This window comes from Astatotilapia calliptera, chromosome 1 (assembly GCF_900246225.1).
Source record: "Astatotilapia calliptera chromosome 1, fAstCal1.2, whole genome shotgun sequence".
Classification (NCBI taxonomy): domain Eukaryota; kingdom Metazoa; phylum Chordata; class Actinopteri; order Cichliformes; family Cichlidae; genus Astatotilapia; species Astatotilapia calliptera.
In genome coordinates this window covers 5,649,084-5,664,530 of record NC_039302.1, presented here as the reverse complement: position 1 = coordinate 5,664,530, position 15,447 = coordinate 5,649,084, and the positions used below count along the sequence as shown (strand labels likewise).

General features: G+C 41.7%; 1 protein-coding gene across 2 annotated transcripts in view; it reads left to right on the top strand.

Annotated features, from left to right (window-relative positions):
- samd4a (sterile alpha motif domain containing 4A) overlaps positions 1-15,447 on the top strand; it is a 73,796-nt gene that overhangs the window by 41,199 nt on the left and 17,150 nt on the right. The window contains exons 4-11 of one of the 2 annotated variants that reach the window (XM_026153809.1): positions 1,968-2,255; positions 3,592-3,701; positions 4,490-4,576; positions 5,734-5,980; positions 6,079-6,164; positions 6,675-6,793; positions 7,380-7,581; positions 9,801-9,927. In XM_026153809.1, the coding sequence (XP_026009594.1) occupies positions 1,968-2,255; positions 3,592-3,701; positions 4,490-4,576; positions 5,734-5,980; positions 6,079-6,164; positions 6,675-6,793; positions 7,380-7,581; positions 9,801-9,927 (1,266 nt within the window). The remainder of the gene's footprint in view (positions 1-1,967; positions 2,256-3,591; positions 3,702-4,489; positions 4,577-5,733; positions 5,981-6,078; positions 6,165-6,674; positions 6,794-7,379; positions 7,582-9,800; positions 9,928-15,447) is intronic. The other variant, XM_026153898.1, reaches the window with a different exon arrangement.

Genomic DNA, 15,447 nt, shown 5'->3' with positions numbered 1-15,447 from the left:
CTGTTTTGCAAATGCAGCCGCGTTCTTCCAATAGCACAAAAAACACTTCATTTTACTTTAATGTCTGAACTACTTTGTTTGGTCGCTTATTTCTTTGTTGTAACAATGCTTCTTGGCAATAACTGGTGTCATATTTGTAAGGAAAATGCATTTGGCGATTGAGTGGAGTACATGGGTTGTGCCAATGGAAAAACTTGCCAAATCTTCTCTGCCACTGCCAAACAGCTTATTCAGCTATTGACTGTTGGTTTGAGATTCTGGAATCCCAGGTGCTGATAAACAGGTGTCCAATTAGTCTCTGATAAGCAGCACCTGTGAGCTTCGACCTTGCTACAGTGGAAAATTGGTGTCTGCTCCAGGCATGCCAAATTTGACTGATCTGGGTAGGGTGTGCCATAGGGGAACTTCAAGCTGATGTTCTGTAAAACAAAGATGCAGCACGATTTGAAGTGAGAGCTAGTACCGTCTCCCAATTGAAGTTCCATATAACAGGAAATGTTGGAGACAGGCTGCAAATTGGGCGTCCCAAGATGATGGCAGTCATCTACAGATTTGCAGTTAGGATGATATGGCCGATGGGTCTCTACCCAGATAATCCAGAACAGACTACACACAGCCCGTCTCATAGGGTGGTCGGGAGGCCTGCTATGACAGCCAGCCTGCGGAAGGATCATTATTGGGGTGGCTGTAGCTCAGGAGGTAGAGCAGGTCACCTACTGATTGGAAGGTTGGTGGTTTGATCCCTGGATCCTCTAGTCTGCATGCCAAGTATCCTTGGGCAAGAGACTAACCCCAAGTTGCTCTCTGATTCATCCATCGGAGTGTGAATGTGTGTGAATGTCGTTAGAAAAGCACTCAGTTTAGAGTCAGTGCTTGTGAGATTGGGTGTGTGTGGCATGTTGTATAGAGCGCTTTGAGTACTCCAAGAGAGTAGAAAAGCGGTCAATCAGTCCATCTGTCACTGTCGGACCCGTTAGCGCTGATGTCGGCAACATGTGCACCTTAACATGTCAAGGAATATTATGTTCATCTATGAGTACAAATTCTGCCTAAGACAATTGGAACTAAGAAGCAAAGCTTAGAAAAGAAGCTGTTGCTCAGCATGAGGAGGAGGTGCCATGGGGTTGTGGCTGTTCATGGTTCTTCCACATTATACTGAAGCACCTGGTTGCTACATGAATAAATTCTTAAATTGCTTCATTTCTTCAGACTTCAATCATCCATTCGAATAAACGACACCAAAGAAGGGTCAATAGCACAATAAACTGTTTGACAGTGGAAGAGTTAACAATTATCTGCATTAACTGTTCAGGATCTGCAGCTATTTTTGTACACAGTCCCCCATTTTTAGAAGCTAAGACATAATTGGGCAATTGACTGACCGAGGAGTTTCATGTTGTTGGTCTTTTATTTGGTAGCTATTTACTGGAACTCTCAATATGAGGTCCAAAGAGATGTTGATGCAAGTGAAGGTGGCCATTAATAGGCTGAAAAACCAAAATAAACCAATCAGAGACAGCAAAAAGTTTGAGTTGCCCAATCAGTAATCTGATACATTGATTTAAAAAAAAGAATGCACACACGAGCTCAGCAGCATCAAAACATAAACATTTAAAATGTTAGTTTGCCTAATTAATTTGAGGCACTGTGTACAAAAATAGCTGTAATTCCTAAACAGTTCATTAATTTTTTATTTTTATTTTTATTTAAAAAGCAAACAAAGAACAAAACAAACAAACCCTTGGATCCAACCTTAAGGTCTGGGCTCAAGTCACATATTGATTCAAGTCAACTGTGGTGGTGTACACAGTCATTGTCATTGTCCAAATACATATGGATTAGAAGCCTATAGATCGCCAAAATGTAAAGAAAATGACTTCATGTTCAGTGTTCTTGAACACAGGAGTGCGTGAACTATATAATGTTCCCAGTCAGTCTGAGTGACTAGTGGTGTTGTTGGTTTACAGTCCTTACAAGTGGAGGTGGCAGCCAACAGCACAGTCCCTTAAAGCGCTCAGTGTCCCTCACACCCCCCATGAGTGGCCCCAACAACCAGCTTCTGGGTCACGCATGGCTTTCCCAGGAAGATCTTCGGACTGCTAGAGGCCCAGCCCCAGACCACGCACCTCTCTCTCCACAAAGCAGCATCGCCTCCTCTGGCAGTGGAGGCAGTGAGCATCTGGAGGATGCTGGTTTAGGAGGAGGTTCAGGTCTGCATCGCAGTTCCTTTCATGAAGAGGGCAGTGGCATGAGGGGTGAGTAAGAAAGAGACCTGTTCAATATTCGTGACCTACTGGATTATGGCAAACATTGGAGTGAGGTGGCTGACTCGCAGTCGAAATGCGCATAGATGGATAACAGTTTCAAGGGAATAAGGAGAACTCCCGAAATAGCAATGCCAACTCTGGGACAGAGTCACTAGATATTGGATTTTAAGATAACTTTATAGATTTAATTTCCAAGAATCAAGAGACAAATTAAGATGTCGGAACTAACCACTGATTTTGAAGTCCACACTTGCTTTCACAAAAATGAAACATGAAAACAATTTATCAGTGAGGTTAAATGGGTAATGACAGGCTCCCCTATTTAGATCAAAAGTACTCTCCTAGGTTGACTGATTTGGTGGGAATGAGTATTGAGACAGACTAGGTTCAATACTATAGTCAGCCGAGCTTTCAGACATTTACTACTACCGGTAATTGGATGTGATTCAGGTGGAGGAGCAGGTTGTCCACTAATCAGTCCCACTATATTACAATATTAAAGTGTCTTTGGCAAAGAAACTTTCTTTATTTACATCACTTATTTTCTTTTGGTTCCTCCATCACTGATATGGACCACTTCTATGAGGAAACTTATGACTATCTGCTGTTTGTGCTTTACAAGCATTCAGTAAAAGGGCGTGGCAAGTTGTTAATCCAGTCGTGCAGTTTGTGAGAGGAAGCAGAGGTCAGAACTAATGACCTTATTGACCTTACTCTGAGGCGATCAGTGTCTGCACAGCATGAAACCCTTTCTGGTCGTCTGGGTCTTTTTTTTTTTTTTCTTTTTTTTTTTGAAATGCAGTCATTCAGATAAATAGGAATGCAGTTCTGACAGTTTTCATTGATAGTTCTAAGAGAACAAACTGTCATTTGTAAAATCTGTTTTAGAGGGTTTTGTTTTTCAGTTGTCTGTTGTTGTTGCTGTCATAGTCTAACAATGAAATACTGCATTACAGACTTGGTTTTGGACTCTTTTATCACATTATTCATGATTCAGCTAAATCGAAAAGTGCCAGTGATCAAATGCTCTCAAAGACCATCAAACTTTGTGTAATCACAAGCCACATCACACCAGGCAGAGTAGGTGGAGATTGAGGGTGGGTTTTCGGTGTGCCTTTTTGGTCTCTGAACTTCTGCAAATCAGTCCTCAAAACAGGCAAAAAGTATTGCATATTTTAGAAAAGAAAAAAAGCTAAGCCAGCAGCCCTTATTATTCTACGTTAGTACAAAGATGTGTCAGCAATAAGCTTAACATCCTCTGTAGTTTGACCCATTTGTTTGGTCGTCTGCAGCAGTGATTATGTGATATGTCTTTGTCCCTCAGATGTTCCTGCTTGGCTGAAGAGTCTCCGTCTCCATAAGTACGCCGCTCTCTTCTCCACAATGACCTACGATGAGATGATGGCACTGACTGAAGAGCAACTAGAAGCACAGGTAAACACATGTGCACCCACGTACTTGTAGACAAAGTGAGCTGATGTAGTAATAATTTCTACAATTAGTATAGCTTTTATTCTGGACAAATTTTATACAGATACCAACTTTATATTTGCACAGTAATTCAGAAATTGCTATTTGTATGCAAGGCAATAAGTCTGTGTTTAAAAACAAACAAACAAACAAAAAAACAAATAGTAGATGAGCATGTACCTCTGGGACATAGGGCCCAGAATTGCAAAAAGAGAAACATGTTAATATCCTGGACTACAAAATCAGTGTAGTCTACGTCAGATCTACTCAAGTTGAAACCTGATAATGTTGTATTAAATGGTACAAGACATTTAGTTCTTGATGCTTGTGTGTAAGGACATGGATAGGGTATTCTGAAACAGCGGATGTAGCTAAAATTAACACAACTCCGTCCACTGGGAAGTTGCGTACTTCCTCCAGGTGCTGCTAATTTGTTTTTAGGCTGAACCTAATGAAGTGCACATTTTCACTGAGATGTTGTGAACAAAATGTCCAAGAGGAGTCATCATCAACAAAAATTTCCAATCTCCAAATGAAAGGCTAATGTAGTCTAAACCAACAGAGCGTTTTAAGTAATGAGAATCTGTCCTAAAAAGACAGGCCTAACTCATGTTTATTTAAAAAATAAGCACAAAACCTCTTTCCATTTGGAAAAACCTTATCACACTGTGTTTGTAAGAGAGCTATCATTGCATTAGGCCTGTATTGTCAATGAGAAGAGATGTTTGATGCCAAACTGTTTCCTCCAACAGAAAGTCACTAAAGGAGCACGGCACAAGATTGTTATCAGCATTCAGAAGCTCAAAGAGAGGCAGAACCTACTCCGGAGCCTGGAAAAGGTCAGAAGGACTACATGTTGCATCCAGTCCACCTCAAAGCTTGTTTGTGGTGTTGGTGTTATGTATCTGAGATGACAGCTAAGGGAACACCTAATCCAGGAAAGAGACTTTTGGGCTCCTAATTTAAACCCGTCTGCCTCCCCCACCCCTGCACTCTTTCATTCAGCCTTCAGAGCAAGACAATGACGCTCAAGGGCACGCCACAACTTCTTGAGGCAGCTAAATTCAGGCTTAACCTTTCCATTAATGATTTCATCAATGACGAATCATTTTAAAAGCATGTTACTGTACATTTGAAGAGCTTGGGAAACAAGACACCTGCTGCTCGGTATTTTGAGTTCACACAGACTTGTCTACTGCTTTGAAGTGTGTAGTGTGGGAGGTAGGCTGATATGACGTGTGTGGACATAAGTGAAGGAAATTAAGCTGTATTTTTCCCTTTTTTGTACAATTTTGAACAATTTGTTGTGTGATGATATGGTGGAGTAAAGCATACTTATCAGAGAATAAAGTCGCACTCCCTCTATCTGTGTTGTAATCTGAGCTTCTGTGTTTTGAAGCCAGAAACGCCTTGCGTGCGTGTTGTTGCATGTGAGTCCTTCTGTTTGAAACGGTTGGCTAATTATCATAAAAAGAAGAGAGTGAAAGTGAAAGTAAAACTGAAATGGCAGGGTGCAATCTGGAGCATTTGGTCAGTGCTCCTGAAGAAGAAGTGCACTTATTAGTCAATTGATTTATCCAAATCTAGCTCATTGGGGTAGGATTTTAAGCAGCACCTCCCTGTTTGCTCCATCTCCACCAGCTTGTCTTCTCTCAGCTGGCTTCAGCTGACAGATGTGATCTCTTCAGCGTGCTTGGGTCTGACCAGCGTGTCAGAAGCTTTCTGATAATAGCTTAAATGAAACGTGGAGGGAGGTGTGTCTCTTTGTTTTTGCTTGAGATGCTCATCTGCTTGTGCAACATCTTGTGATTCTGAATTTCACACATTACACCTTAAATATTCATTATCTAGGTTAGAATTGGCACACTTTTACATAAATGTTTTTACATAGATGTGGTCCCCGCAATGATACAATTCTTCTGTCACTTCATTAGATTTTAGGATCTCATCTGTAAAGTAAAAACCATCTTTACCTGATGTCATTTGCTGCCACCAGGATGTGTTAGAGGGCGGTAACCTTCGTGCCCCACTCCAGGAGCTCCACCAAATGATCATGACTCCTATTAAGGCTTTCAGTGGTGGCGAAGAGGCCTCTTTGCATCGCCCTCTGCTGACCCCGGAAGGAAAAAGCGCCGCACCTGGCTCCCACCTGAGTGGGGGAAGTGGAGGAGAGGCTGAGTCTGGCACCAGTGTGATCGCTGAGGGGGATATACCTGGTCAGTTCACTCGTGTTATGGGCAAAGGTGAGCTCCTCACAACAACATGCAATTGAGATTGATTTCTGGGGCCAAGGGATGAGTTGGATTTAATGTCTGTGTTTTCATATCTGTGCTGTCCACAGTTTGCACACAGCTGCTGGTGTCAAGGTCAGACGAGGACAACATCAGCTGCTACCTACAACTCATTGACAAGTGCCTTATCCATGAGGTAGCCACCCCCTCCTTTTGATGTTTATATCTGATAGTAGTATCAGTTCAATGCAATTCATTTTTCCCCCAAATACCAAATAAAATGTCAGTCAATGAAATATATCAGCAAATAGATTTTATAGTTGTTCACAGATAGTTACAATAATGGAAGTTAATTTTGTGTATTACCAATATTAATGTTGTTTAAAGGGATTAGCAGCACAGGATATTATATATTTGATATTAATACATTTGAAATTTAGGACAGTTTAACTAGTAATAATATGTCTAATTAAATGAAATGCAGTTGTCCAATTAGTCCCTGATCTGTTATTTACTTACCATAAATAACAGATCATTTCTAGCCACTCTTTTTCTTTGTCTGTTAAATGTCTTGTGTTTTTGCCTAGCATCATTGAGCTTTGGTGTAAATGTGCTGTGTGACATGAGCCACACTGAGCCATGTTCTTCAGCAGTAATGCTTCACTTCACCCCAGATTTTATAATCCCCATTCTCCCTTGTTCTCAGTCCTTCACTGAGACGCAGAAGAAGAGACTGTTGTCATGGAAACAACAGGTCCAGAGGCTGTTCCGGTCCATTCCGAGGAAAAACCTGCTTGACATTGCAGGGTACCGACCGCAGAGGAGGTATGCACACAGATGAGCAATAGTCTTAATTTTCCAGTGGTATTTCCTGTAATAAAGACAGTTGAAAAAGTTTGACGAACTTTGTTAAAACATTTTTTTAAAAAGACAGACTTCTATGTGAAAATTATTAAATAAGTGGGAAGCAAAAGTTAAATGTGTTAAAATTTAGTGGCTAATTTTTACACAAACTACTTTATTTACGTCTAACAGTTAAAGAATTAATGTAGACAACAAAGAAGCCAGTTCAAGTTAAGTTTGAGGAAAAACTGTTCTGTATTCATGTGCAGTGTTGTAGCTTTGGGATGATTATACTCTACTGGACTGAATTACTTTCAAACTAGCATATGCATTAAATGTCAATTTAAAACTACTTTAGTCAAGTGAAATTTGCATATAATGTTTTTTTCTATCTATCCAGCAGCACAGCTTCCTGAAAATGGAAGAAAATTAAAGTTGGCATAATTATTTTACAAAAAGATTCTTCTGTGCTTCATATTATTTAAATGCACAGCTGCTGTTCTTTTTAACATCCAAACACCTTAGACAATGCTCGCCTCTGTACAACTTTTGTTTTGTCCTGTCGCAGCCGCTTTGGCCAGTCCAACTCTCTCCCTACCACTGGCTGTGTTGGGGGCAGTGTGTCAGCCAGGAGGAGCCTTCACCAGTTCCAGATGCCCTCCCGGAGTTTGCCGGGTGCCAGGCTGGGCCTGTTGGGCAGCGGGGGGCTGCTGGGACCCACACCTCGTAGCTCCAGCAGCACACCCACCGGTCCCAAGCAAGGAAGACATGTGAGTTCAAATAAGCAGATTGTTTGAACCAGTTAGCAGATATGAGTCGTCAAATAGGAAGAGCAGGACGCTTGAATGTCCAGTGGACAACAAGGACACATACAGGAAGACCAGCATATAATAACCAACTTGTATTACCAGTATTGTATAATCTGCAAGGTTATCAGCTAATTTGTGGGTATTGATCATCTTCAGTTAATCTGTCCTTATATTGTGGATTAGCTATTACAGTTTAAAATATTTGAAAGCTTTTTTCTTTATAAATGTAGAAAATGCAGATTTAATGTTTTTGTTTCAAAAACTAAACAAAATATTAATCAGTTGTCTTATCCCTAAACTCTTCAAAGAAATTTTTTTTTATTACTTCCACACACTGGGCATGTTGAGGATGTTTTGTTGAACTGAGAGGTACTTAAATAGCACTATTCTACTTATTCTGAGCAATCACAGCGCTTTCTACTACACTTCTTATTCACCCAATATAACACCTACAATGCTTTTATGTATTCCTAAGCCCTTTTTGTCTAACATTCACACAAACTCCCACTCCAATAGATGGGCGACAATCTTGCCCAAGCATACTTTGACATGGACTGAACAACAGGGGATTGAGTCGCTAACCTCAGCATGCACTACCACCTGACCCACAGCCCCTCGCAGTGTTCCCTCTTTTCAGCAGACTTGGTTTATATAGATTCAGTCATATTTATGTTTACAATATACTACAGCATGTACTGGTTCCTTGAGTCTGACTTCAATAAGTACTAAATGGGAGTTAAATTGTGTGTTTAAAGGGACTGTGGTGAATGGCAGTGGTGTATGTGACTGTACAAAGGAACATTTTGTAGTGCATAATAATACATTCCAGGATGTTTACAGTACCTCGGGCAGCAGAATTCCTTCTTCAGCATGTATTCTGCCTGAAATAGTCTTTTTATTCCATGACAAAGAAATGCAGGGTGAGGAAGAGTAACAGTGGTGGTGGTGTCTGGCAAATGAAGTGAGGTGGATGGAACTCATAGGCAGGTCACCCCACATACCAGAGGCTCTGCGTCAGTGCAGAACATTGAAACAGGAGGAGCTGTGGAGCTGTTTCAGGCCCATCCTGGCACGCTTGTGTCTGGGCTGACCTAGTTCACTGGAAAACTTTCTGTCCCTCCTTCTCTTTCCCTCCTTCTCTCTCGCTCTCTCATCCTTTACAATGGGAGGAAATACCTCAGTTCCTCCTCGTCACGCTGGACCTTCTTGTGTGTGAATGTGCAGTGAGAGGAGAAGGAGGGCGGGTGGGGAAATGTGTGAGTCATATTTTGGGAGAGGTAGCCGTGCCGTTGAAGGAGGAGGGACAACAAGCAAGAGAGGGAGTGTTTAAGTGTGTGTCTATATATATGTAAGAGAGAGGGGGCCAGTCAGAGGCAGTGAGAACAGTGCACAGGCATTTCCTGTTTTTCCCTGGCCTGCGGCGCTGGAGGGGTGGGGGTGGGTGGGGTGGATTGGTGAGGGGAGGGGCATGTGGCAGTGCTGTTGGGGTATAATGGGCAGGTTACAGTGAGGAATTCACGTGGTGAGCGTCTGAGACTGTCATTAGGTGTGGGCTAGACATTCAGACAGGAGTGTGGGGAATGAAAGTATTTAAGAAGTTGTGGTCTTACATGAGTTTTTTCAAGCTTGCACATTTCATGCATTCATGTTTTTGGTCAGTGAAGGTTTTAGCCAAAGTGCTGATGTGGGGAACGGTAGGGAAGTTGGAGCAGAATCTTTGGTCTTGTAATTTGTGCATTGAATCATAATGAAGAAATGGGATTTTGCCTATTACATTTCTCTATTTAATCTTAACTACGTAATCCACAGGCCAGTGTGAGTTCTGAAGTCCATGCTTATGGTCTGGCACTGTTAAGTTCAAATAAAGCAGGAACTTCTCAAAATTAACTTTCCTTGTATCACAAAAAGAAAAAAAAGAACAACAAACATTTGTCGTGCATCCCAGATCCACATTCATTCGTAATAATGTGAAGTTATAAATAATTTTTCCCCCCCTTTTTTTTTTTCTGGCAATGTCCTGATAGTGATCAAGCAGAGTTTTGGTGAACATTTCAGTTTACTACATTTTGAGAGCAGAAACAAAAACTTTTGTACAAATTTTAAACCCATTTCCACCAAGACTGAGACTTTGGATATCATTGCACATTCTCTGCTATGTAATCTTGAAATGTCCTCCTCAGGGTCCATGGTTTGCTAATCCTGGAGGAAGTAACAGCATGCCCAGTCGTACCCACAGTTCCGTGCAGAGGACACGTTCCCTACCAGTTCACACCACACCACAAACCGTGGTCACGTTCCAACAAGCTGGTAAGTAATGCCGGGACACACTTACATTTACTTTAACTAATTACAACACTAACATTTGCTTTAACACCTTGGAACTGGCAGGAATGCCGGCTCATTAATTCATCTGCATTGATGGCGCTGACATCAGCGTGGTATCTGCTGACAGTGGGGCAGCTAGAAGAAGTCACACTTCAGGGATGGGCTGAATAAAGTAGAATCCCCCAACTAAATTATATGTGTGTTAGAACAAGACAAAGCTACATAACCATCTTCAGGCTTTGAACATGCCAGCTAAGTGGTGAATGTTGGCCTTTATGCAGTCGTAGATCTAAACAGCTGTACATGCAGCCTGTTAGATTTGTTTTTCTAGCCATTTCCTACTTTTTATTTATTTCTTTTCCCCACAGTGTTGCTGCTGCTCAGGACTTTCTGGAACTTTGCCATCTATGCCTATGCTGTTTGTTTTTTGTTTTTTTGTTTTTTTAAATGATGCTATTACCGTCTTCATTTAAACATCATACTGTTGCCAAGCAAATCAACACTCAGTTATTTATGCCACAAACCAGCAGATTATATGTATGAGCAGGAGAGCAGAACAAGAGCTAACATCTCAGCAGAAGTTCGGGCAGGTTCCTCTGTATAGGCATTTGTCTGACTCCAGACCTCATAGGCTGTTGAAGAGGGGACACGCATCTCTTGTTTTTCCCTCATGGGGTATCAGAGGTTACTAGAATATAAAACTGAGTGAGAAACTAAGTAATTTTTTTCCTTGAGCATCGAATATTATGGGTTTCACAAAAACACTGCTGCATGAAAGACCCTGGATCTCATCATTACCACTCACTGTTTTCAGATGCTTCCTGGCAAACAGAACCAAATTTAAGAGGGGCAAGGAAGGAGGGGCGGCACTTGCTGCATTTATTAACAGCAAATGGTGCCACCCTGGTCACATTACCATGAAGGATCATTTCTGCAGCCCACTTATTGAAGTGTTAGTAGCAGAGTTGCATTATATTACATACCCAAGCAGTTTGTATGCTATTTTGCTGGTTGATTACATTTCTCCTTTCACATGCTTGTCAAACATGGCTTATATCATCAAGTCTGTTACTGTAAGACTACCCTCTGCACCTGTGTACTTTCCTCATGACTTCTGGGGACTGAAATGAAGTGACTTTGTTCCAATTTCACTCAGTTTGTGGACTTCGCTACCAAGGGACACGGGTCCCTGCTCTGTGCTGACATTAAGGCTTGCAGCTCTCAAGGCAAAACCTGGTCCGCCATCAGCCCAGGCACAGACCAATGCTTTCACTTGGCACAGCTGAGACTGTGAAGAAGTGGTCTGAAGGCCCATATGTTTCTTTGGCAAAATTGTTTTTAATGCACGACTATAGCTGGACTGGCCATCGGGCGTACCGGGAATTTGCCCGCTGGGTCGATGGTGATTTATTTTTTTTTTTGGTTTTATGGGCCGATGATTTATTTTCTTTCATGTAATGGTATAAACAATGAGAGGTGGTGGATTGGCCAGATGCTGGCCGATGTGTAAAAATAACTCAGTTGTTTGGTGGTGGCTATGGCGGAGCTTCCACAGAGGCCAGCAGGTGGATGAGGGAAAGGGGAGGCAGGAGAAGAGACCCGAAGCAGCCGCCAGTCCGAGTGTCAGGTGAACTAAACTTCAGGTAAGAAGTTATGACCTGCAGTCTATCTGGGTCAGATATAAACCAAGTTTAGTTGTAGTTTATTTTCGTTGTGCTGACTTTTTACAGTCAGTTACAGTAATTCGTACTGCGTACTAGCTAGCATGATGGAGTTTCTACAGCTGGGTGGGTGCTATGATGTTACTGATAGTGAACTTTATTTTATTCATAAGGTTAGATAGTAGAGTTGCCAACTGTCCCGTTAAAAAACTGAATCGTCCCGTATTCAGGGAAAATATTACGCGTTTCGTATTGAGCTGAAAAGAAACTGTTTGTCCCGGACTTCAGCTAGAATGAAAAAAGACACAAAGCTGGAGTTATTCTGTGTCTTTACACTGCAGCTGCCTCTTCTCCTCTCATTCTCTCCCCTCCCTCTCCTGTTGCTACTTCAATCATGAAACTGATCAATGATCAGCTGATTGGCTTTTCTCTCTTGTTTGTTTATCGTCCACTTTGCGCCAGAAAGAGGAAACCAGCAGATGTCGCGTTAAACAACAGCAGCACGTTTAAGCTTGATCAGCTGTTGTTAGAATTTATTTAATATTAATTTCTAGTATCAGCTGATGTTTGCTGGAGCCACAGCTGTAAAAGCTGCTGGTCATGATACCGGTTTGGATATCTAGTGAGAGGGAAACATGAAGACGAAACCAGGAGATGTCCTTACTGAATCATCAGAGCTGAACAGGTGATGGAGAAACAGGTTTACCTTTTAGGTGACATGAATGAGTTGAAGGGAAGTTATGAACTGTTTCTGAGAGACAAATAACACCAGGATCCTTTTCTAAGCAGCTGACAGCTGGTAACTGTGCAGGGGCGGCTCTAGCAAAGTTTTGCCAGGGGGCCAGGTAGGGCATTAACATGAGAATAACTTTCTTATTCTCATTTAAAATGTCTTGCTTTTAATAAATAATTATCTGAATCTTACAACCAAAGTTTTTATCTGATGTAAAATGTTGGTATATGTATGATTTCATACATATACCAACAAGACAGTGTGCATCACTGTCACAACAGCGTTTGTTTTCATTCAAAGGCTTTATGGCTTTTCCTATAATACATGGTGGGCCGGTCTCTAGTCAAAATGCCCGGGCCAGTTTTTTTGTCCCAGTCCAGCCCTGGGTACAACACGCAATGAGTTAATCTGAGAGGGTGCATTAAAAAATAAATGGCCGGGCCAGCGGTGCACATTGCAAATTAGCTCACATAGACACATTAGTTGTGCCGCTTCTTAATGACGGTATCTTAGCTAACAACCCCAACTATCAGATTCAACTTGTAATTGGCTAAAAATCACTTAGCCTACCGGTGAGAGCGACATTGCTAGCTGGCAGTTATTTCAAGCAATGTTGACACTTCAAATGCTTCAGGAGCTCTCCACTCAGCGCAGCATCAGCACCGCGGAAATACACTGATACATCCGTAGACTCAAGACAGAATTCACAATGCGTTTTTGGGACTTTCAGGTGTATGGACCAATGTTTTCTTTTCTGATCAAACCAGAAAGCTTTAATGAGCAGCTGGATTTGTCTCGCATTAACTGGCTGAGTTAATGCGACATTGAAATGCAGCTGATAGAAATGAAAACCTCGACTCTGTGGGGGTCAAAGTTTGCAGAACTAAGAACGCAGCTGGAATCCACAGCTGTGAGTGTTCATGGAGCTTGCATTTTCACCTGCTGGACATCACTACCTGACAAGTTTAACTGTCTTCAGAAAATTGCATCAAAAATCATCAAAAAGGTTGCCGACCCCTAGTGTATGCCATCTTCTTGTGGACACCTCTGTCGTTGTACAAACTATCCGCTGTTTTCTGAACTATCCCTGGGTTACCAAACACATCAAGAAACTCCTGAGTGAGACAAATAGGGTATTTTGTTCAACTCCAAATTCATCCAATAAAATGATGCTCCTAACACCTCAAACCCTCAGTGCCCCTCAGCTGTGTGTCATACCCCAGCACTGCTTTAACCTAAGTTAACAATCTGAGCTGGGACCTGAAGGCCCGCCTGTAATGTCCATGTGTGCACCAGTCACTGTAACCACGGGAGCCAAGCAAAGTGACCTGTAGTAGCCTCTGCTGATTGCTACTTGTCACTAACAGTGGACAGTAAAAGGAACGGCCATGGCTAAGCTTTAAAAGCACTATCCAAGTACAGAGTATTTACCATTTCTATGGACAAGCTGTGACAGAAATATCCCTATTTTAGAATGAAGAGGAAAAACTGATTTTAAAAAGACCAAAGGAGAGGAGCGAAATTAGGTGGAGGGAGAAGTTGAGGCTATGTGAGAGAGGAAGAGATGGAGGCTGGGAGGGAGGAAAGAGTCAAAGGAGTCTCACAATGAGGCTCTTTGTGCAGTGAGTCCGGGGCTCCCTGGCCTGCTTTCCATCCCTCTCTCACTCATTTACTTTCTTTCTTAGATTTCTTTCTTTTCCTCTCTCTCTGTTTTCCCCTCCTCCCCCCTTCTCTCCATCTTTGACAACTCTGCAGAGTCATGCACACATAAGTTGCTCTCAAGGGTGATTAAAGCTGTGTCTGGCCAGGGTAACTGATGTGAAAGGCTATACGTCCCTCACCCCTCCAACCACACACTGTCTGATGTGCCTTTCTCTTTACCGACATTTGAATAAGGTTCCTCATTAAATGACAAAAAAGTGGTGGAGGATAAGGAAACAAGTGTATGTTAGATGATTGGATGTTTTTATTTTTTCTTGTTTCCAGCGTGTGTTTGTGTAGCTGTAAGTTTGTACACAGGGGGGTTGGTGGGGTGTGGGGGAAGAAGGGGTGATGGTAGGGATTTGGACCCTATAAATAGCCCAGTGCAAACTACTGGGCCTAACTCTGTCTCTCTTTCCACAAGAGATTTTCACTGCCCAGTCTGTGTTGGAGACTCAGCTAGCCTCTTAAGCCCCAAGGGGTTTCTGAGCTTCCTGCTCGAAAATGCAATGCCCAAATTTAATTGATTATTTCTCTGCAATTACAAACTCTGTGCTTATAATCTTGGTATCAAAATAAAGCTAACACTTGTGAAATTTCATCAGAGGTGTAAATATTGAAGCAGATATTACTGTGTCAAAGTTACTGAGACTGGAACACAGAAAAAGTAAGTAGATTTTATCCTCGCCTAATTTATTTATTTATTTATTTTTAGCATATAACTCTTTTAAAAATATGCCTCAGTTCACAATTCATTCCAGAAATTCAGTAACCAACATATAAACATCATCTATGCAAAGATTTATGTTTCTACAGTGAAACAGTGGAAAAATTACAGCACTGTCAATACATGAATATCCACACGTTGTACAAAAAATGTCCAATTTTGGCACACAATTGGACATCATGCCAGTTGAATTTTTTTTTTTCTTTTTTTTTTAGGTATTTAAGAGCAGAAATGAATTAATTTTATTAACAGGCCTAAAAATGCTTTTTTTTAAAAAATATATTTGTGAAGAATTAACCACACATTTACATGGCAATGGCCCTTTTCTGCTGTGCGCATGGTGCGTTTAATAGACCCTGTCACTACCCGATCTGTACCGGAAACCCGATCGGTACCCCGCATGCGCAAATCTTACGTCACTTCCTCTCTTTGCCAACATTGCGACATTCAATATATTTGAATGATACGGTTAGCGCCCAGTCAGTGTTGCCAACTTAGCGACTTTGTCGCTATATTTAGCGAGTTTTCAGACCCCTTAGCGACAAAGATGTGAAAGCGCGTATCGCTTTTACTCTCAACAAGCAGTGGGTGCTGTAACGGAGTCAGTTCTTCTTTTACTCTTTTACTCTTATGCTGTTTTGTGGATCACAAGGTTTAAAACTACTTATAAACACACAAAG